Genomic DNA, 23,130 nt, shown 5'->3' with positions numbered 1-23,130 from the left:
AAGATCAAAATTTGGATACCATAAGATTATCTGATTATCTCGTTTTAATGCAGAGAATACTGCTGTATTGATCAAATACTTTGAATGCTCAATTTAATACAAGAACGTAAAAAGGAAATGAAAGAAGAAAGCAGAAGTGAAGACAGAATGCTAATAGGAAAAAGAGGAGAGGGGGTAAGGCTGTGGTCCCAGCAAGAGTGGAGAATGGACATTTTTTGCCGCTCCCGCTCTGTACACAGGGAAGAAGCATGGCGATCCCCATTGGGCTGCAAAAGACCAATGGGAATCCTCAGCAACAGGGAGAATTCTCATTGGTTAATGGTGGACCAATGAAAATTCTCCCTGTTGCTAGGGAGAATAAGCCTAATACAGCCTATGGAGAGCCCCATGCTCCTGCCGGCCTCCGTGTTAAATATAGACAGACCGAGCGGTGGCGATTGGTGACGGGACAGGGGAGTGGCGATCGCTTCGGATGACGGGCAGATGCGAAATGGGCGGCAGAGACCGGATGCAAAATGGGCGGAGTGCATCCCCTCAAGTGGGAACTGAGCCAAAGAGAAAAAAGTGAGTAAAAGAAGAAAATGTGAAGGTGGAGGAAGAGAAAGATGAACATAAGAGCAAAAGTAGAAAGAGTAGGAGCTCTATGAGAAAAGGAAGAAGAGAAAAATTACGAGGGAGAGAAAGAGTCCAAGGACAAGGTAAGAATTACAGATAATATCAATCTCTGAGCCAGCACCTTCAATGGCAAAGATCTTATCTTGCAGAGTCTTCTGGAACTGTGACAAAGCAGAGAAGTCTGTGACTTTAAAAATATGGTCACTAGAGGAGGCAATGGTCTGTAATTCTTCATAAGCTGGTGGATCTGAGAAGGCATTGCCCACCTGTGGGGAATCAAAGGAATCAAACAACATTAACTATTCAGCAGTCAGTACACATCAAGATTTTTGCCAACAATTAGCGAGGAGATGAGTAATGCGTTCGATCGGTGAAGGTATTGGTGGATTTAATCAGTTCACCACTGAAGGGTTTTCCCCTTATGGACCAGAGCAATTTTCACCTTTCAGCGCTCCTTCCATTCATTTGCCAATAACTTTATCACTACTTATTACAACAAATTATTTATATCTTGTTTTTTTTCGCCACCAATTAGTCTTTCTTTGGGTGGTATGTTGCTAAGATATATTTTATATCTAAATGCATTTTAATTGTAATAATATGAAAAAATTGCCATTTTGGCCATTATAGTTTTTATAAAAAGTGCTACTGTGGATAAAACCCACACATTTTATTTGGCCATTTGTCCCACTTATTGCAACATTTTAATTATGTCCCTATCACAATGTATGGCGACAATATTTTATATGGAAATAAAGATGTATTTTTTTCAGTTTTCCATCACTAATTGAACAAGCACTTATTTTTCTATATTTTTTTTATTTTCCGTATTTTTCAGACTATAACACGCTCCTGATCATAAGACACACCTAGCTTTAGAGGACAAAAACCAGGGGAAAAATATATATACTAAACCTGGTGTATACATGGTGCAGGGGCGATGTAGACAAAGAAGCAGAAGCGTGCACCAATGTCCTCTGTGAAATCTCGCCTTTTAATCCTCTAGATTAGATCCATACACAGGGGATTAACATCAGCGTATACATTGGTATCATTGCATATACATACTGATGCTGGTAGCGGTGGTAGCGGTGGTCTGGTGGGTGCCTAGGGTGTGAAAGGGATCGGCGACGGCCGTTTCGCGTCCAACAGGACACTTGGTCACGCTGCGTTCCACAATGTGAGCGCCCGGCGAGCCTCCGGGATATCGCGGGGAGTAGCCCCGCCCCTTCCGGGGGAATCGTCGGCATCATAGGAGTTCAACTGAGACGTGGGGGAAGCATTTCCGGTAACAGCCTGGGGGATGGCGCTCATGCGCAAACGTAATGCATATAAATAGACGCATCCAAAGGATATAGAAAACCACCACTAGATGGGGACATCATTATGTCCATATCCACTTATGCGCTCGTGCGTCCAAACGGACGCAATGGGCATGCTGAATTGTACATGTCCATCCATTCCTCATACTCGAAACACCAGCGCCCCCCACGTCTCGGAGAAGTGTATTAAATATGCAGTGTAGTGATTAAAACAACACACCTTTAAAAACAAATAGCTAGGACGGCCAATAAAGAAACAGATGACTAGATATTTTCCATGTTGTTTATACACTTCCTAAGATGGATAGTGGCCAGGATTTTAAACACAATTCATCAATGTCCACAGCGGGGTCTCCGCCTACCTCCGCTCCCAAAAATAATTTATAAAGGGTAGCGTAAAAAGTCATGATGACTTTCCCTGTATGATTAAACACAGGGATCTGGCCCAATCTAAAAACCCAAACACGAAAAAAATCAACTAGGAAAATTGACCCAGCGTTAGTCATTATAGACTCCCTATATCAACGGGTGTCCTGTGGTTTGGAACTGAAAGGGCCAAATATGTCAGCAAGAGACCCCGATGTGGGCATATAACGGACATCCACTGAAACCAGCATCAGAAGGGGCCAGAACATACATAAGTACAGTGGATGTCCGTTATATGCCCACATTGGGGTCTCTTGCTGACATATTTGGCCCTTTCAGTTCCAAACCACAGGACACCCGTTGATATAGGGAGTCTATAATGACTAACGCTGGGTCAATTTTCCTAGTTGATTTTTTTTGTGTTTGGGTTTTTAGATTGGGCCAGATCCCTGTGTTTAATCATACAGGGAAAGTCATCATGACTTTTTACGCTACCCTTTATAAATTATTTTTGGGAGCGGAGGTAGGCGGAGACCCCGCTGTGGACATTGATGAATTGTGTTTAAAATCCTGGCCACTATCCATCTTAGGAAGTGTATAAACAACATGGAAAATATCTAGTCATCTGTTTCTTTATTGGCCGTCCTAGCTATTTGTTTTTAAAGGTGTGTTGTTTTAATCACTACACTGCACATTTAATACACTTCTCCGAGACGTGGGGGGCGCTGGTGTTTCGAGTATGGGGAATGGATGGGCATGTACAATTCAGCATGCCCATTGTGTCTGTTTGGACGCACGAGTGCATAAGTGGATATGGACATAATGATGTCCCCATCTAGTGGTGGTTTTCTATATCCTTTGGATGCGTCTATTTATATGCATTACGTTTGCGCATGAGCGCCATCCCCCAGGCTGTTACCGGAAATGCTTCCCCCACGTCTCAGTTGAACTCCTATGACGCCGACGATTCCCCCGGAAGGGGCGGGGCTACTCCCCGCGATATCCCGGAGGCTCGCCGGGCGCTCACATTGTGGAACGCAGCGTGACCAAGCGTCCTGTTGGACGCGAAACGGCTGTCGCCGATCCCTTTCACACCCTAGGCACCCACCAGACCACCGCTACCACCGCTACCAGCATCAGTATGTATATGCAATGATACCAATGTATACGCTGATGTTAATCCCCTGTGTATGGATCTAATCTAGAGGATTAAAAGGCGAGATTTCACAGAGGACATTGGTGCACGCTTCTGCTTCTTTGTCTACATTGTTGTTATACCCTTTTTTTCATGAATATTGGCGGAGCACATGTCCCAGCATCCCTCGGATTCCTTTATAAGGGTATTGGTAGCAAAGAGTAGTCATTAGCTTCAGTTGTTTTTTCCTGCATACTGGTCATATCATTCTGGGAGTGCCACACTGAACTGCTTCTTCGTTTTCAAGCATACATGGTGCAGGGGCATCTTGTGGATGATGCCCCCTATGTACCTCTTGTGTCCCCCTCTGTCCTCCACTATGCCCCATTGTGTCCGCCTGTGTCCTCTGTTTGTCCTCCTGTGTCCTCCTCTGCATGGGCACAGTCCCCGAGATTTCGGCAGGTGGAGGTTCGTAATGGCAGGCGTTCACATTTCAGGAACTCCCTGCATTTGGACTATAGGACGCAGTGAGTTTTTTCCCACTTTTGGGGGAGAAAAAGTGAGTCTTATAGCCCAAAATATACAGTATTTGCAAAAATAACAATATAGGTTTGATAAAAACAGGGAACACCAAGAGCCCCAATAGTGTAATACGTACTGGATAAGGTGGCAATAAATTGATATTGCTAGATGTAAATGGCCACAGCTTTACTCTGCACACTGAGTTTAGTTCTATAACAGTGTGGGTGTGTGCAGCCCAACCCCCTTTCAGAGAACTGCAATCTGGGACACAGGAAGTTCCTCCCAGCTCAGTGTGTGTATGTGTTCCAGGACATTCTGACCAAGCAGCAGTGCCTTCATTAAGAAACAGACATAATACCCCTTAAAGTTTGACATCCCTTGGTTAAGCGGAGCAAGGTACATTGCAGTTATACCTGTTCACATGCTTATTGCATCTTGTTTGATTGTTAGCTCTGTATTGATAACTGTTCCATGTATGTTTTGTTTGCAGTTTTCACGGTGCTCAACTACTGTATGGAAATGATTAAAAATTGAACTTAAAGCACCAGTCTAGAGACTCTCTGCATAATTACTGAAGCCAAGGGCTGTTACAGTGAAAACTTGTCGCTACATATGAGTCTGCATATAAAGAACACCTGAAGATAAGTCACTGATTTGCATTTAGCTGCATGAGATATTAAGAATGTTGTCAGCTGCAGAGGAATCAGAGAAGACTGCACAGGTCAGATGCAGCTCCAGGGAGAGAATTCTCACAGAGAAGGGACAGGAATTACATGACCAGGAAGTTATGAAACATGAGAGTGCATTTAACAAAGCTTATGACTCCTGGATGCAGATAGCAAAAGAGACAAGGACTAGACTAAAATCATTCTGTTTACCAGAGGATCTCCACACAATACAGCATGAAATTCAGAGCAGACATTGCAAGGTTTGCCAGCATTATGAATCCTTTACACGCAGCCACTCTACTACCCCAGATATTGTAAAGAAAATGGACACCTGTGTGATTCTGACTGCAGAAATGTGTGAGCTTGTAGGTAAGCGACTAGAGATTAATAATGCAATTTATAATGATCGGCTAGAGAAAGACAGAGTAAGGATGATATTAAACAAAGATGATTATGGATCTGTTTTTGGACACACAAACACAGAAACAGTATACTCAGAACCATCACGAACATCAGATGTCCACTCTAATGCCAGCTCCAAGGTCTCTAGCAAACAAGTAGATGCAGAAGCAGAGCTTGCAGCTAAAGTAGAACAAGCCAAGGCTATGGAGGAAATTCAGACTCAGGAAGCAATACTTCACAAACTGGAGAGCGAATGGAAACTAAAGGAGGCAAAATTGTTTGCAGAGTTTCAGTTAAAGCTGCAGGAAGAGAAAACAAAGCTTCAGCAGCTACATACAGATAAAGAAGTCACGTCAGAATAGCAGCAGCCAGAGTTAAAGTCTACAGCAGTTTTCAAGTGGACCCTGACTGTTATAAGGAAGAGGATGACTTTTCCTGCCAGAGTACTGAATTCAGACCTCTCCAGAAGTCAGAAACTGTTTCTTGTCAACCTCAGCAAATCCCTCCCAGCCTTCCATCATCTGCAGAATCATCCAGCCTTGCCCAGGCACTTGCAAGTGCATTGACAATAAATCGGTTATCTCCTCCTGAATTAACTACATTTACAGGTGATCCTTTAAAGTTCATAAATTGGAAGATATCATTCATGGCTCTCATTGATCAAAGACCCATCCCTGCTTGTGAAAAGATGCTTTATCTAAAACGGTACCTTGCTGGAGAAGCACGTAAAGCTGTGGAAGGACATTTTTATAGGAACTCAGAGGAAGCATACCAGAGCGCACTGAAAGTTTTGCAAGAAAGGTATGGAAATCCATTTATTGTACAAAAGGCATTTCGAGACAAGCTAATGAAATGGCCCAAGCTTAGTGCGCATGATCCCCTGGCAATCAGAGAGTTTGCAGACTTCCTGCACAGCTGTCTTGAGGCTATTCCCCATGTTAAAGGTCTGGCCATTCTAAATGATTGCGAGGAAAACCACAAACTGCTTAAGAAATTACCTGAGTGGATTGTACATAGGTGGAGCAGAGTTGTCACAAAGAAAATGGATGCATCAGGAGATTATCCTAGCTTTGCATGCTTCACAGAGTTTATGCAAATGGAAGCACGGGTAGCCTGCAATCCTATAGCCTCCCCTCTTATGATGAACCTCAGGACTACAGAGGAAAGATCATCTAAGAAAGCCAGTGTCTTTAACACAAGTGTTGAAATTAGGAAGGACATCCTCAAAAGTCAAGATGCGCTTGACTCAGATTTGAATCCACCTTGTTCTATTTGTATAAATGAGGAACACAGTCTTGCTGTATGCCCAATCTTTGCAGCAAAAAGCCCTGAAGACAAGAAAACTTTCATTTTTGAAAATTGTATATGTTTTGGGTGTCTAAGAAAGGGACATATTAGCAAAAACTGCAGAAGGCGACACACTTGCGATACATGTGGTCGTCGCCACCCAACCTGCCTACATGAAGAAAAACCTAAAACATCTATAGAAGTAGCTAAAGAGGATTCCGCCCCTACAGAAGATCCTGCAAGCCATATATTCCACAAGGTAACGTCCCATGTACTGATGCAGTGCGTCACCGCCACATCTAGTATTGTTCCTGTTTTTGTATCATCAGTAGAAAAACCCCATAGAGAGATTCTGACATATGCATTGCTGGATACACAAAGCGACTCCTCATTTATTTTACAAGATCTTGCTACAGAGTTAAATGCAAATACGCAACCTGTTCAACTAAAGCTAAGTACAATGACCGCTGTTGACACAATTGTAACCAGTAAAAAAGTTCAGAACTTACAAATTCGAGGACTCTACTCTGGAAACCGCATCAGGTTACAGCAAGCTTACACTCGCGACTTCATTCCTGTCGACAAGTCCTACATTCCAACTGACAAAACAGCCCTGCAGTGGCCTCACCTTAGACACTTAGCAGATAAGTTACCACCACTCCAAAGCTGTGAAGTTGGAATGTTGATCGGATACAACTGCACATCAGCTCTAGCCCCATTAGAAGTCATTACAGGCCGTGAAAATGAACCTTTTGCACAAAGAACTGAGCTTGGCTGGAGTATAATAGGGTCGTCTAACCCTCATTTGCATCATCAGGAAGGCCAAAGCTTTGTACATCGAGTGGTGGCAAAGGAATTACCTGTACCGTCTACCTCTGACATCCTAAAAACCCTTGAAGCAGACTTCAATGAAATAAATAGTGAAACAAAGTATGTATCCCAAGAAGATATCCTTTTCCTACATCCACTTCGTGGAAACATAAAACAGAATGAAAACGGACACTATGAAATGCCCCTTCCTTTCAAGGACAACAGTTTGCTAGTAATGCCTAACAACAAGAAACTAATTGTAGAAAGTCAAGAACTGTGCAAAGGGGGAGACACCCATCTTCACAAATTCAACTCTGATGCAAAGGAAGTCCATGACTATGTGAATCCCTCAGAAAGAGCAACTATTCCTAAAATTCTCAACCTAAACTTAGATGCGTCAGCAGACCGTGCCCGTGCAATTCCACGGTTAGTAGACAATGACACCTTCACCTTTAAGATTGCACTGCAAGGCAAACCTTCAACATGTTGTGGTATCCCATCTGTACTTGCTTCTGTGTATGATCCTCTTGGGTTTATTGCTCCATTCACTTTAAGTAGAAAGTGCATCCTGCAAGAGATGTGTAGAAGAAGCATTGGAAGGGATGATTTGCTCCCAGATAGTTTGCACCCACGGTGGGAGAAGTGGAAGAAAAGCCTCCGATACCTCAAGAAAATCACAATAGCCAGAAGCTATCATCCTCACGACTTCAAAAACATTGTCAGAACAGAACTACATAATTTCTCAGATACCAGCAAAGAGGGCTACTGTAATGAAGTTCACTGCAGCTTAGTGATGACTAGAACAAGAGCTGCTCCTACAACGGTTACAAGCATTTCAAGACTAGAACTTTCAGCTGCTATGGTTGCCACCAGGATTAGTGTTATTCTAAAGGCCGACCTGGAAATGAGGATAGATAAAGAACCTTTCTGGACAGACTCACAAGTTGTGGTAGCATACCTGAAAAATTAAGTCCAAAGGTTCCACGTACTTATCACAAATTGTGTCCAGTTTACAAGAGAAACCACAGACCTCAGTCAATGGCGTTACATCGACACAAGAGAAAACCCAGATGATCGTGCCTCTAGAGGTCTTCAGGTCACTTCAACCTGGTTATCAGGACCCAAATTTCTGTGGGAACAAGAACTACATCCTACACCTTACCCCTGTGCTGACCTGCCTGTCGGTGATCCTGAAGTTAGACCAGTTCATGTATTTACAACAAGAACCACTAGTCATGTGGACCTTCTCACTCAATTGAGTATATTCTCATCTTGGACAACACTCCTTGAGCTCATTGCAAGAATCCTGAGACAAACAAAGAAATTATTCAGGCCTTGTGACTTTTGTAGAATGTGAAAGAGACGCAGAAGCTGTAATTAAGTTCATCCAACACCAAGCCTTCAAACAAGGAATGTTCTTTCAAGCTCAAGTCTTCTCTATTTTCTTGACTCCGTTATTACCAGAGGACTTATTTGTGTTGGTGGAAGACTAAAGAACTCATCACTCAACCAAGACGTTAAACACCCAATCATCCTCCTGAAGGATCATTATATCACGAAGTTGATCTTGTCCCATTACCACAATAAATTCTGCGACAAAGACCAAAACCAAACCCTAATGGAACTCGGAGCAAATGAATTTTGGGTTATTGGTGGGAGCAAGTATATTGCCAAGTTGATAAAATTGTATGTTCTGTAGAAAACTCAGACGACCAACAGAACGGAGGAAAAAAAAATGGCTGACATGAAAAGGCACGTATGTACATGACTTTGTGTGGTCATTTAATGCAATGTATTGAAATCATGTTTTGTTTAGGTTATAACCCACAATAACATGATTGGTGGGAGTGTAAATGGCCACAGCTTTACTCTGCACACTGAGTTTAGTTCTATAACAGTGTGGGTGTGTGCAGCCCAACCCCCTTTCAGAGAACTGCAATCTGGGACACAGGAAGTTCCTCCCAGCTCAGTGTGTGTATGTGTTCCAGGACATTCTGACCAAGCAGCAGTGCCTTCATTAAGAAACAGACATAATACCCCTTAAAGTTTGACATCCCTTGGTTAAGCGGAGCAAGGTACATTGCAGTTATACCTGTTCACATGCTTATTGCATCTTGTTTGATTGTTAGCTCTGTATTGATAACTGTTCCATGTATGTTTTGTTTGCAGTTTTCACGGTGCTCAACTACTGTATGGAAATGATTAAAAATTGAACTTAAAGCACCAGTCTAGAGACTCTCTGCATAATTACTGAAGCCAAGGGCTGTTACACTAGATACTCACAAGTCAGGGTCACCAGCAGGCAACCACTGTAAAGGCAGGTGGGGAGATTGTCCTGACCCCACTCAGGATTAAGAAGTCGCTCTCTGTAGACAGGAAAAAAGGGTAGCAACCCTCCACCAAGGGTGGACACGAAATTGGATACAATGAACAGAGGCGCCAAAAGTATAAATTTAGATTAAATTAGCTTAAAAACCAACTCAAATGGCAAAAATGAAGGAGGAAGTGGTGGTCTTACCTCCCTCAAGCAGACACGACAACGACTGCGATTCAGACAGTCAAACACATTTATTAGAAACTCCCAAAAAAATATAGGTTTGATAGGTAGGAGTTCCCAGTATACAGTATGTGAGATAGGTAGGTGCCCCCCATAGGTGATGAAGGGGGGAGCCGCTGCCTCAGTGGGACTCAACCGTGGGGAGGGCGACCCGACTTCTCCCTCCCTTCCTCTCCCCAGGGCCGCCCTCCGTGCCCCCCTCCGCTGCAGAGTTAGCATAGGGAAGCCTGGTATAGAGCAACTCACCTCCCTGCCATTCCAATTGCCACTCACTTGCCGCTGGTGTCCTCCTCTGCATAGCCACTGATACACTTTCTACTTCCTGTTAATCAGGAAGTAGTTTGTATATCAGCGGCTATGCAGAGGAGACCAGCGGCAAGTGATTGGTGATTGGAACAGCAGGGAGGTGAGTTGCTCTATACCAAGCTTCCCTGCGCTAACTCTGCAGCAGTGGGGGGAGCACGGAGGGCGGCCCTGGGGAGAGGAAGGGAGGGAGAAGTTGGGCCGCCCTCCCCGCAGCCGTGGCTCCCCTCTCCATCATGGCGGCCCTCCCTCCCTCAGCGCTCAGGGCGGCCACACGCCTGGCATAACTCCAGAAATAGGGCTTAGTGTGGCTGTCCCTGCTGCTTGAAAACAAAGTTCGGGATCAAAATCAGACACTTACCTTAAGAGAGGGAAGCCTCAGGATCCTATTGAGGCTTTCCTCGCTACTACGTTGTCCCCTGTCGCTGAGTACGGGTCCCCTCCAGATCGGGGCTGCGGTTCTCCTCTGTTACAAGCACAGCTGTGCAGGAGCTACGTGAGTCCACCCACACATGTGCAGTAGCATAGAGCTTTGCGTACACAGTTGGGTCTGGCTTAGTGCGCATACGTGGGCTGTCTCAGGTAGCTACTGCGCGACCACACTGCAGGAAGAGGAGCTGTGCAGCCCTGATATGATTAGCGAGAATGCCTTGTCGCTAATCTTCCAGGGGGCCACACTCAGTGACGGGGGCATCAGAATACAGAGGGAAGCCTCAGTAGGATCCTAAGGCTTCCCTCTCTTTAGGTAAGTATCTAATTTTGTACCCGAGCTATGGCTCAGCTACACTGTAAGAAAACAGCACACTCTGAAAAGCATCAGATCCACCTGGTTGTGATGTGGCAACCATCTGGTGAGCTCCTGGAGGACAAGCCGTGTGCTGTGCATGGAGTTCACTTCACTGGTGTTAGTCAGGGGAACTTGGTGGATTGCTCATTCATTTAGCGATATTACGCTATGTGAGATGAAGTACTTGTCTACTTATATGTGTGGGTTTTTTGGGGGGGGATATTATGGCTGACTCTCGTGCTCTAAGCTGCTGGGAACTCTTGGAAACCACAAAAGTATTAACATTCTCTGCACCAGAGGAGCATACACTCAAATGTTTTCATCAAAATCACACATAATTGTTTTTATACAGCTTACATAATCCACAGTGCTGCAGAGAGACCTCAGATGCATTCCATTCAGTCTCTCTACCACAGGAGTTTAACCAGTTCCCAGCCCGGGTACAGTATATCTATGCCCCTTTAAACGTTACTTCCCCGCCTAGAGTGAAGATATACGTACCCCCGCCGCTGTCCGCGCTCCCGCTCACTCCTACGTGGGCTCCTGCGCTTGTTCACGTCGCCAACCACACGCCTGGAGATCAATGAATGTGAATTCATTGATCTATGTCCCCATAGCAATGATCTGCAGCTTCTAAGAGAAGCTGCGTGATCATTGTGAAAAAAAAAACATTTCCCATTCTGTGTACGCTTACAGGACGCATTCCAAAAAAATTACTGAGTAAATTGTATATTTAAAATAAAATAGTAAAATTACATCAATACACATTTTTTTTTACATTACAAGCATTTTTTTTTCATTTAAAATTAACTATTTCCCTCCTACACTCTCCCCAAGGTAATCAAATTTAATTTTTTTTACAATTAAAAAACAAAATTGACAATAAAAATACATAAATAGTTATCTTAGGAACTAAACTTTTTCAATATGTATGTCAAGAGGGTACATTACAGTTAATTTTAAAATCATGGGCTTGTAAATAGTAATGGATGCAAAACAGAAAAAATGCACCTTTATTTCCAAATAAAATATTGGCGCTATACATTGTGATAGGGACAAAATGTAAACAGTGTAATAACCGGGACAAATGGGCAAATAAATGGCGTGGATTTTAATTACGGTAGCATGATTTATTTAAAAACTATAATGGCCGAAAACTGAAAAATAAGGATTTTCTACCAATTGTTTTTCTTATTTTCCCGTTAAAAACATTTAGAATAAAATAATTCTTGGCATAATGTACCACCTAAAGAAAACCTAATTGCTGACGAAAAAACAAGATATAGTTCATTTAATTGTGATAAGTAGTGATAAAGTTATAGGCGAATGAATGGAAGGAGCGCTGAAAGGTGAAAGTTGCTCTGGTGCTCAAGGGGTAAAACCCCTCAGTTGTGAAGTGGTTAAAGAGGACCTCCATACTAAATACAAAAATCCGGCAGCCTGCAAGAAAAAAAAGTTGTATTTACCCGAGAAGCCTTGTCCCGCGATGCCGACCCGAAGTCTCTGCATCACCCGACTTCCGGCGCCTTTACTACAGTAAATAGCTTGGCGTTTTTCTCTAGGAAGAGAGGAGGCGGGGCCAGATGCCGGAAGTCTGGTGATGCAGGGACTTCAGGGCGGCATCGCGGGACAAGTCTTCTAGGTTAAATATAACTTTTTCTTGCAGGCTGCCGGATTTTTGTATTTAGTATGGAGGTCCTTTTTAAACATTAATGTTTTCATCACCACACTATTCACTATTGTTATTATATACGAGTTGAACAGAGGCACTAAAAGAATAAACTATTATAACATGTTTTAAAACATGGATGTGGTGGAGGTGGACTCTTCCCACTCCAAAGGATCCGACAAAGAAACCGTAAACAGCAAATGGCATCCAGGTCTGTGCCAAGCACCTCTGTGACAAAGGCGCTTGGCACAGACCTGGACGTATTTGCTATATACTCTTTTCTGACTGCCTGATGAAGCAGGTTCACGCCTGTGAAATGCGTTGCAAAAATTCTGCAGTGTATGAATAAACTTTCCTGTTATACGTTAACACATTTTTTTGTCGGATCCTTTGGAGTGGGAAGAGTCCACCTCCACCACATACATGTTTTACAAATTTTATAATATTTTATTCTTTTGGCGCCTCTGTTCAACTCGTATATTGTACTAGTCCACCCTGGGTGGAAGAGCAAAAACCCTAAGTTTCTTCCTATCTACAGAGAGTGACTGCTTAATCCTGAGTGGGGACAGGCTTGTTCTTCCCACCTGCAATTACAGTGGTTGCCTAAGCGGTAACCCTTGTTTGTGAGTATAACTATACTTACTTCTACCTCCCCCTATTACCAGTACTTACTACACTATAATGGGCTCTGGATGTCCTTATCCTTTTTATTATTATTACACATTCATATAGTTCTGACATACTTCACAGTGTTGTACAAAGGCCACTGATCTATTCCCTTCAGTCTCTGCACCAGTGGAGCTTACACTCTAATGTCCCCACCACAGTCACACACTATCATAATAATTTCTTATAATTATAATTATTAATTTATAAAACACCAACATATTTTGTGGCACTGTACAAAGTAAGAAACAAACATGGGGTACATAATAATACAGACAATGGTGTACACCAATATACAAAATACAGAGTTGGTACAAAATACAGTACAGAATCGATACAAATCACAGAATTAGTACAAAGTACAGAATTGGTAATTACAGTAACAAAACACTGACCCATTCCCACCAGTCCCTGCAGCAGAGGAGCTTACACTCTAATATCTGTTATATATTGAATTTTTTGAGATTTTAATCAAATGATATATCATTGACGGATTTTGATTTCTACATTTGGGTAAGGGCCCTGCCGGATTATATCTGTATGATGTCATGAGATTGAGATATCAAAGCTATTGTTTAATATAGTGATAAGTATACAATATTGTTTATTAGATATACAGTATATAATGCTAAGGTTTAGAATGAACATTTAAAGGTCTGCTGAGGATGTGTTCCTTTCCTTGTGGAATTTAAGGTCACAGATGTCAAGACCAATCATCATTAGAAGTGTAGGAAATAGATCTCTGTCAAGCTAGGCTACTGGTTGCAGAAATTGTATCTTGGCTTCATAGTCAACAGCTGGTTGTTGTGTGACGTGATTCAACCCTAGGTTATTCTGAGTTAGGGAAAGAGGCTTCGTTCATGATATTAACCATATGTAGTTGAAGAACTCAAAAGTTACATCATAGCATTATTGCTGGTCCAATCAGAAGGCAGAACAGTAGAAATACTGAGGACCAACATATATATAAGAAACCAGTAGGAAGGTCTGGACACACATTCATTCATTCTCTTCACAGACAGACACATATACACACATACATACACTCAAAGAATACTTCTACAGACAATAGATTCCATATACAGATTACACAGCAATTTAATCATTCTGTTTTTATATCTTTTGTAACTGATTTAAAGTACCAAAGAACTGTACCTTATTGATTTTTGAACATCTATGAGATCAATAACGTTTAATTAAAATCCACATTTTACTGTCTCCTGAGGACTTTGTTTCTAAACAAACCTTTAATCCCCTTTCTACAATATCCCACCACATTAACGCACTATTCTTATTATCCATATATCTCTGACACATCCTCAGCACTGTACAGAGATCACTGATCCATTCCCATCAGTCTCTGCACGTGTAGCCCCAAATACCTGTGAAGGTCATCATCAAGAGCATGTACGGAGCCGTAGGATGTAGATGTGAATACATCTCCCCCCGCATTGCCGCCAGGAGTGCTTTCACAGGCGGATTATTTGATGTGCACCTAGCTGCGGCCAGTGATGGCGACCTTCGCAGGTAAGCAACGGTGCTCCCTCTCACCCCTGGCCCCCCAACGGCATACCGTGTTAGGAACCTCCCTCATGGGGAGGTTAATTGTAAAAAAAAGTGTACTGGTGGAAGTACACCAGGATCTTATTGAGGCTTCCCATGGTGCTCTGAGCGTGGCCCCTCAGAAGATCAGCAACAAGGCATTGTCCCTAACCATAGCCGGGCCTCGCAGCTCCTCTCCCTGCATCATGGCCGTGCAGTAGACATGCGAGCCCACCCACTCATTGGCATGAAGCACCTGGCTCCGGCTTACTGCGCATGCATGGCCATGCTAGCGAGACTACTGCAGGGCCACGCTCGTAACAGAGGAGGAGTGCCCCCCAATGTGAAGGAGGCCACGCTCAATGACAGGGGACATTGGACAACTGAGGAAAGCCTCAATAGGATCCTGAGGCTTTCCTCTCTTCAGGTTAATATCTTATTTTGAACCTGAACTTGGACTCGGGATTACTTTAAACTAGGTACACATTGCACATGGCCATGGCAGCTGATAAGGACCGCCTCTGCTGACAATTACTAGTAACTCCAGCTTATGTACAGCAGCCACTCAACATCTACTAAAGATTCAGCATGCCAGATTTCGAGCATCGCACCATTGCATTATTCTCCCCTCTCCCTGGCTGCAGGAGTCCACTCTGCTCATTGGTTCTCCTCCCTATAGCATAGCAACAGATGCATTACTAGCCAGGAGGCTATTGACACATCTGTACAGTATTGGGACTGCAGTGTCGCCCCAGGGATTAAGTACAGATCCCTGCTGTACCTTGGTAGTTATGAGGCTTTAGAGATGAGGCAGTGTTACGGTGTTGTTACACATTTCTTTGATACTCACCCCAATGGCAAAGCAGATTATCCCTCTGCGTTTTGCCTCATCAGCTGATTCCTTCAGGTTCCTATTATCACCAAAAGTCACTCCATCTGTTATCACGATGAGGAGTTTTCTTGCTTTAACACGAGACCCTCTATTGGAGACAAAGAGCTCCGTTCTGAGAAGAAGAGGAAATACACAGTGTTGAATATTGGAAAGGAAGTTAGAATAATGTTATCAGAATAATATAAGGGTTGGAACACTGAATAGGGTGGCAGCACACATGGGCAATTCTGGGAACTCTATAGCGTACATGTAATAACGGCCCCTGCAAAAAAGGGCACCAGATATTGCGACTAGTAGAATATCAGTAAAATTGTTATTGTGATATTTTACTATGACCTAACCCTAATCTCACTCAGAACCATGTCTAACCCCCAACCCTACCTCTACCGATGCCGGACCCTCAACCCCCACCCTCTACCGATGCCTAACCCTCAACCCTCCCTCCAGGGCTGGTTCTAGACTTTTTGCCGCCTGAGGCAAACTTGTGAGGGTGCACTCCCCAGTATAGGAAACTAGCATAGCTGCCCCAGTGCCTGCCCACTCCCCCCTCCCTGCGCCCGCCGCTCAGGCTCAGTTAACTTCTGAGCTGGCGGCGGCGGCGGGCGCTTCCTCTATGATCCTCCCCGGCCCCTCTCCTCCATCGTAGAAGATTTCTGAAGTTCCTATCAGCCTGTCACAGTAGCACGACCCAGCTGCTGTGCAGGGTAACAGAATAGCGGTTCCTGTGGTAACGCGATGTACAGGAAGTACTTACTTCCTGTATATCGCCGCAGAAGAGAACCGCTATTCTCTTTCCCTGCCCAGCAGCCGGGTCGCGCCACTGTGACAAGCTGATTGGAACTTCAGAAATCTTCTATGACGGAGGAGGGGGGCCGGGGAGGATCATAGCGGAAGCGCCCGCCGCCACCAGGATGCCTCGGAGAGGGAGGGGGGTGGTCAGGATGTTGCCCCAAGGCCCATTGCCGCCCAAGGAACCTGCCTCACTAGGCATCATGGGCCACCCAGCACTTCCTCCCTCTACCGATGCCTAACCCTCAAACCCCACCCTCTACCAATGCCTAAACCTCAACCCTCCCTCTACCCTCAATTCTCCCACTACCGATGCCTAACCCTCAACCCCACCCTCTGCCAATGCCTAACCCTCAATCCTCCCTCTACCGATGCCTAATCCTCAATCCTCCCTCTACTGATGCCTAACCTTCAGCCCTACCTCTACCAATGCCTAACCCTTAACACTCCTTTCACCAATGCCTAGCCCTCAGCCCTCCCTCTACCGATGCCTAACCCTTAACCCTCCCTCTACCAATGCCTAACCTTTAATCCTCCTTCTACTGATGCCTAACCCTTAACCCTCTCCTGGCCATGCCTAATCCTTAACCCTCCTTACTGTGGTGCCAAAGCCTAAGGCCCCGTTCACACTTGCGGTTCGAGTCCGCAAGTGTCCGGGTGTCCGGGGGCCGCAAAGAGACCGTACGGGTCTCTGCGGTGGCCACAAGGCGGCACAAGTTGCGGATCCGGAATGTATCAGTTCCGGCTACAATAAAGTAGCCGGAACTAGATACATTGCAGTGGCAGAAAGGCACCGCAAGTATTGGGGGATACCGGCGTGTAGTCTGGGCCCCCCAAGTGGCATAGGACCGGTGCTGGAAGCATCCGGTCCTATTGCCAGTGTGATGAGAAACATCCGTTTCTCATTGCACAGCATGGCCGCATGTTCGGGTCAGGATCCAGCCTGGGTCCGCAGCTGCACCGGGACGGACTGAAAAATGGATCATTGTTGGAAAAAAGCCGGATCGTCCCGGAGCTGCGTTCCCGGATCGGATCCGGACGGTCGCACGAGTGTGAATGGATACATTGATTAACAATGTATCCATTCACCATCCGCTGTGTATGGAGCGTTCCGGGTCCGGGGAAGCCGGACCTGGAACGCTAATGTGAACCGGGCCTTACCCTCAACCCCCACCCGTCACAAAGCCGCAATTAGTGGTATTACAAATTTACAGGGAAATTTGGGAGGGCAGAGGCCTCCACTTTGTGATTTTCTTATTGAGACATTCTATTGGCATTATATGAATTTCCCTATAATTTTCGTATTGAGACTTTCTATGGGCTTGATTCACAAAAGGGTGCTAACTCAGTTAGTACGCCTAAAAGCTTTGGGTGTGCTAACTAGGGTGCTAAGCAGTTAGCATGCCCAAAGCTTTTATTGATCGCGCGCAAAGTTTAGCGTTGTCGGGTGCAACCAAAACATTGCACCAGGTGCGCCTAAAATGTTGCACCGGGTGTGCCCGATTCCGGCGCACCAGGGCGTTTTGCGTGTTGCGCTAAACTTTGCGTGCGGTACCTTAGCACGCAAAACTTTGCGCATCCTAAAGCGTTTTAGGCGTGCTAAGGGGCTTTTAGGCGTGCTAACTAAGTTAGCACCCTTTTGTGAATCAAGCCCTATTTCTGTTAAATAATATTGTGTGTCATTAATATACTATGGGCCCCACAAAAGCCACCTATTAACACTGTGCTCAATGCGTCACCCTTTTTCAATCGCTCTCCATACGCACCCTTTTTATCTGCTTCAACTCCAAATGCAGTATAAGAGTATACAAGTGAAATGCGAAAAAATTGAAATATCGTGCAAAGGTTGATTTATTTCAGTAATTCAACTTAAAGGGTGAAACTAATATATGAAATAGGAGCCCTTTGCAGGTGTTTTGGATGAATTAGCTGATTCGAGTCTGACACTTTGAGACTAGAATATTGAACATTTTCACAATATTCTTCTAATGGTCTCATATTTTTTTAAATGTGGGGTTCTCATAAGCTATAAGTCATAATCATCAAAATTACAGCAAATAAAGGCTTGAATATCTCACTTTGCATGTATAGAGTCTATTTCATATATTGGTTTCACTTTTTAAATTGAATCACAGAAATAAATGGACTTAGTTTCACTTGTATGGGTTGTGGGTTTTGGCTGTGTGTTTTATTGTGTCAGGTGCTGTCACTGAGGAGAAAAACATCTCAGCTTCCAGAGGGTGCCGTTGCTGCAGATGCTGCAAGTTTGTCAACCAATTAGAGAGGGACAGTGGGCTGGGAAATGTGATTGGTGGTGGTTAGTAGTTGTTGAGTCTGTAGATGGCCCAATGATTGACCAGAAAAGTTTATGTATATAAGGTCAGGTAACCAGGGACGGATTTCGGTGAAGGCCATAAAAGGCCATGAACTCGGGTGAAAAAAGCAGAAGGGCAGCAAGAGCAGTAGCGTAGCTAAGGAGATGTGGGCCCCGATGCAAGTTTTACAATGGGGCCCCCCAAGCACTCTATACATAACAATTGATGATACGCGCGCAAAACCTGCCAATGGCAACTACTGTGTCAGAGGTGCAAGAAGGGGATGGGGAACAGTTTGTTAATGATTACCACTGATCAAATTATCTATAGAAGTGATTATTATGAGCACAGGACCAATAGAGAGCTAATACTATAGTTGACGGAGGGCCATTTGGGGCCCCCTCTGGCCCAAGGGCCCCGATGCGGTCGCTACCCCTGCAACCCCTATTGCTACGCCCCTGAGCAAGAGAGATAAAAGGTCACATTACAGAGTAAATCATCTCTCCTGGTACTAGGCCAACCTGCTTTGCTCTTCACACACTGGGCTTGATTCACAAAAGCGTGCTAACTGCTAACACAGTAGTTATCACGCGATCAGACGCGCAAATCGCTGCGCGCGCGGCAGATCGCGTGATAACTGCTGTGATAGCAGTAATCACGCTTTTGTGAATCAAACCCACTGTCTGTAGCCTGAATTCCAGAGTGTCTTACATTTCTCTCACTTCCTGTGAGCATGGTGTGATGACAGTCACAGAATCCTCTGCTGCATCTGTTGTCACCTGTTGATCCTGTCCTCTGTTTTTAGGATAAGGAAATACAAGCTGCTGTGAGAAGTGCCAGGAGTTGTACAGTAGAGAGCAGACCTCCTGAGTTTTCCTGCACACATTCAGTGACAACAGGACCGCCAACAGGGTGGCATATCTCCCAACTTTTTTAGATGAAAAAGAGGGACACTTAAGCCACGCCCCTGCCACACCCCTGATCACGCCCCCATCACACCCCTGGGCACACATACCATAAAGATTTCATAAGAAAAATATGTTGTTTTATAATTCAACCACACTGGTCCTTTCTATCCTGATTCCTATTTTCCTTCATATTAACATTTGAAAATTAGTAATATATCAATTTAAAGGATGGGAATAAAGTCAATCAAACACATTTTTAGTAGAGAAATATATATATTTCCATAGAAAGAGGGACAAATGAGGAGGAAACGGGGACAGGGCTCCCAAAGAGGAGTTGGGAGCTATGAGGGTGGTACTACCAGTACTTCTGTATGGGGCCCAAGCAATGACTGGGGCCCGACCCCTCCCTGCTGAGTAACATACATTTAACTGTTTCCAGGCTCCAGAATCGAGCACTGAACAGTAAAAACAAGCCATAGATTACAAAATTCCACACTGAGGCACACAAATGTTTTGTCAGTCACAGAGCTAAATTCCTCTCTTATCAGCTCATTAAATCACTGGCTAGCCAGACCAGAACATACCATGTTTAGCATAGGTAAACAAAAGGCAGATTCACTCCCTGTAAATGGTACACATGAGCTACAAATGTAGCTGGTCGCTAACAGATCGGCGACAGCTGGTCGCCGGGTCCCTCCGCATACACACTGTGGAAGAGCTATTACTGATGCGACAGAAGCTGTCACCGACGTTCCTCCCCCCCTGTCGGAAGCTCCGTGAATTCCCTATTGGTTGCTGTCGCTAGTCCGCATACACACGCGGACTAACGACAGTTGCGGCGAAGTTGCGGCGGCAACTGTCGCCTGGTGATTGACCGCACCAATCGCCTGGTGACAGTTCCGAGTAGCGACGGTTCGGGACGCGCGCACCATACTCACTGGCGACCTGTCGCCGCAACACGCGCATGCCACGTGGTTGCGGCGACAATTGTAGCCCGTGAGTATGAGGCTTAAAGGTGGCCATTCATCAGGCAACTTGGCGGCTGATTGACCATCTGATTCAATTATAATTGAATCAGATAAAAATCTGTGCCAGCAAGAGCATGCCCAATCGACAATTAGGGGTGCTCATCACAAGCTCATGATCACAGCTAGCCCATGATCACGAGCCTATTTCAGCAATCACGAGCTCGAAATCGGAACCCGTGATTGCATCCGAATTTGACTCGTGATTCTGGATTCCAGACGGTTTACCGTCAATTACCTGCCGACTTTAGTGGTTAATAGCAAAGCCCCCTTACATGCTACAAACACCAAAGAACAAGAAGAACAGTAGGAACAAGAGGAAAAAAGCTCGCAAGATTAGAAGATATTGGCGTGGGACATTTCCGAGGATATTGACGTGGGGAACATTTTTTTAACCACTTAAGTCTATCTGGACGGATATATCCGTCCAGATAGACTGTGCTGCTCCTGCAGCCTGAGGCGCTCCCGCCACCTGCCGTTAGCCTGCCGATCAATGAATGGGAATATACTTCTCATTCATCGATTTATGTCCCCTGCAGAAAAAACGGCGGTCTCTTATAAGAGGTCGCAGTCTTTCTGCCAAAAAAAAAAAAAAAAAGTTTCCCATCCTTTTTCTTCTTCCTGGAAGCAAGATATGTATTACATTTCAAATTAGCTGTTTATCTCCCACACCAAAAATTACCCAAATACATTTAAAAAAAAAAAAAAAACCCAAATAGTTACCTAAGGGTCTGAACTTTTTAAATATGCATGCCAAGAGAGTATATTATTATATTTTTTAAAATTGTAAGCTTGTAAATAGTGATGGACGCAAATTTAAAACATTCCCCTTTATTTCTAAATAAAATATCGGTGCCATACATTTTGATAGGGACATTATTTAAACGGTGCAATAACCGGGACAAATGGGCAAATAAAATACATGAGTTTTCATTACGGTAGCATGTATTAATCTCAAACTATAATGGACCCAATCTGAGAAATAATGAATTTTTTCCATTTGTTTCTTAATCTTTGTAACGATCGGTGTCAGCACACAGAGAGAATCTGATTATTGGCGATCTGCAGTATCACCAAGAATACAGATTATACCTGATTATTGATGATCTGCAGAATCACCGATAATCCAAGTATAACTAACCTCTGGACATCTTTATAGTGTGAGTGTTTGGTGCAACAGTAATGACTTTGAGTAAGACCACCTGAGGGGCAGGTGGTCTCTGGCAGTACGGGCGATACTGCCTTTCGGAAAGTACAACGACCTTCCAGCAGCCTGAGACCTCCCAGTGGGCGGAGTCCCAGGGTGAAGGTAGGAGGGACCTGCAAGTGAGTGACACCAGAAGGTGGATGTCACTAGCAGGTCTGGAGACTATCTCTTAAAGAGAGAGAGATAGCTCTCGAGGTCGGGCAAGCCAGGTCGGCAACACACAGACAGATAAAGTACAAAGACAGAAGACTGATTCGGTATCCAAGGCAGGCAGGGTTTGGCAACAGGTAATCAGATATACGAAGGTACCGAATCAGAAAGCAGAGGGATAGTCAGGAATGCAAAAGGTCATAACAGATACAGTGGAGGAAATAATTATTTGACCCCTCACTGATTTTGTAAGTTTGTCCAATGACAAAGAAATGAAAAGTCTCAGAACAGTATCATTTCAATGGTAGGTTTATTTTAACAGTGGCAGATAGCACATCAAAAGGAAAATCGAAAAAATAACCTTAAATAAAAGATAGCAACTGATTTGCATTTCATTGAGTGAAATAAGTTTTTGAACCCTCTAACAATAAAAGACTTAATACTTAGTGGAAAAACCCTTGTTTGCAAGCACAGAGGTCAAACGTTTCTTGTAATTGATGACTAAGTTTGCACACATTTTAGGAGGAATGTTGGTCCACTCCTCTTTGCAGATCATCTCTAAATCCCTAAGGTTTCGAGGCTGTCTCTGTGCAACTCTGAGCTTGAGCTCCCTCCATAGGTTTTCTATTGGATTAAGGTCCGGAGACTGACTAGGCCACTCCATGACCTTAATGTGCTTCTTCTTGAGCCACTCCTTTGTTGCCTTTGCTGTATGTTTTGGGTCATTGTCGTGCTGGAACACCCATACACGACCCATTTTCAGTTTCCTGGCAGAGGGAAGGAGGTTGTCGTTCAGGATTTCACCATACATGGCTCCGTCCATTTTCCCGTTAATGCGATTAAGTTGTCCTGTGCCCTTAGCAGAAAAACACCCCCAAAGCAAAATGTTTCCACCCCCATGCTTGACGGTGGGGATGGTGTTTTGGGGGTCATAGGCAGCATTTTTCTTCCTCCAAACACAGCGAGTTGAGTTAATGCCAAAGAGCTCTATTTTGGTCTCATCAGACCACAGCACCTTCTCCCAGTCACTCACAGAATCATTCAGGTGTTCATTGGCAAACTTCAGACGGGCCTGCACATGTGCCTTCTTGAGCAGGGGGACCTTGCCGAGCCCTGCAGGATTTTAATCCATTGCGGTGTAATGTGTTTCCAATGGTTTTCTTGGTGACTGTGGTCCCTGCTAATTTGAGGTC

The 23,130-nt window shown here is 44.4% G+C and overlaps 1 protein-coding gene across 1 annotated transcript in view; it reads right to left on the bottom strand.

Annotated features, from left to right (window-relative positions):
- The window catches only part of LOC137526071 (integrin alpha-D-like), a 158,179-nt gene that overhangs the window by 98,312 nt on the left and 36,737 nt on the right, over positions 1 to 23,130 (bottom strand). Inside the window, exons 8-9 of the mRNA XM_068247284.1 lie at positions 15,502 to 15,655; positions 737 to 881 (exon numbers count right to left, since the gene is read on the bottom strand). Coding sequence (XP_068103385.1) covers positions 737 to 881; positions 15,502 to 15,655 — 299 coding nt within the window. The remainder of the gene's footprint in view (positions 1 to 736; positions 882 to 15,501; positions 15,656 to 23,130) is intronic.

The sequence above is a fragment of the Hyperolius riggenbachi genome, chromosome 7 (assembly GCF_040937935.1).
Source record: "Hyperolius riggenbachi isolate aHypRig1 chromosome 7, aHypRig1.pri, whole genome shotgun sequence".
NCBI lineage: Eukaryota > Metazoa > Chordata > Amphibia > Anura > Hyperoliidae > Hyperolius > Hyperolius riggenbachi.
This window is presented reverse-complemented; position numbering and strand designations above follow the sequence as displayed.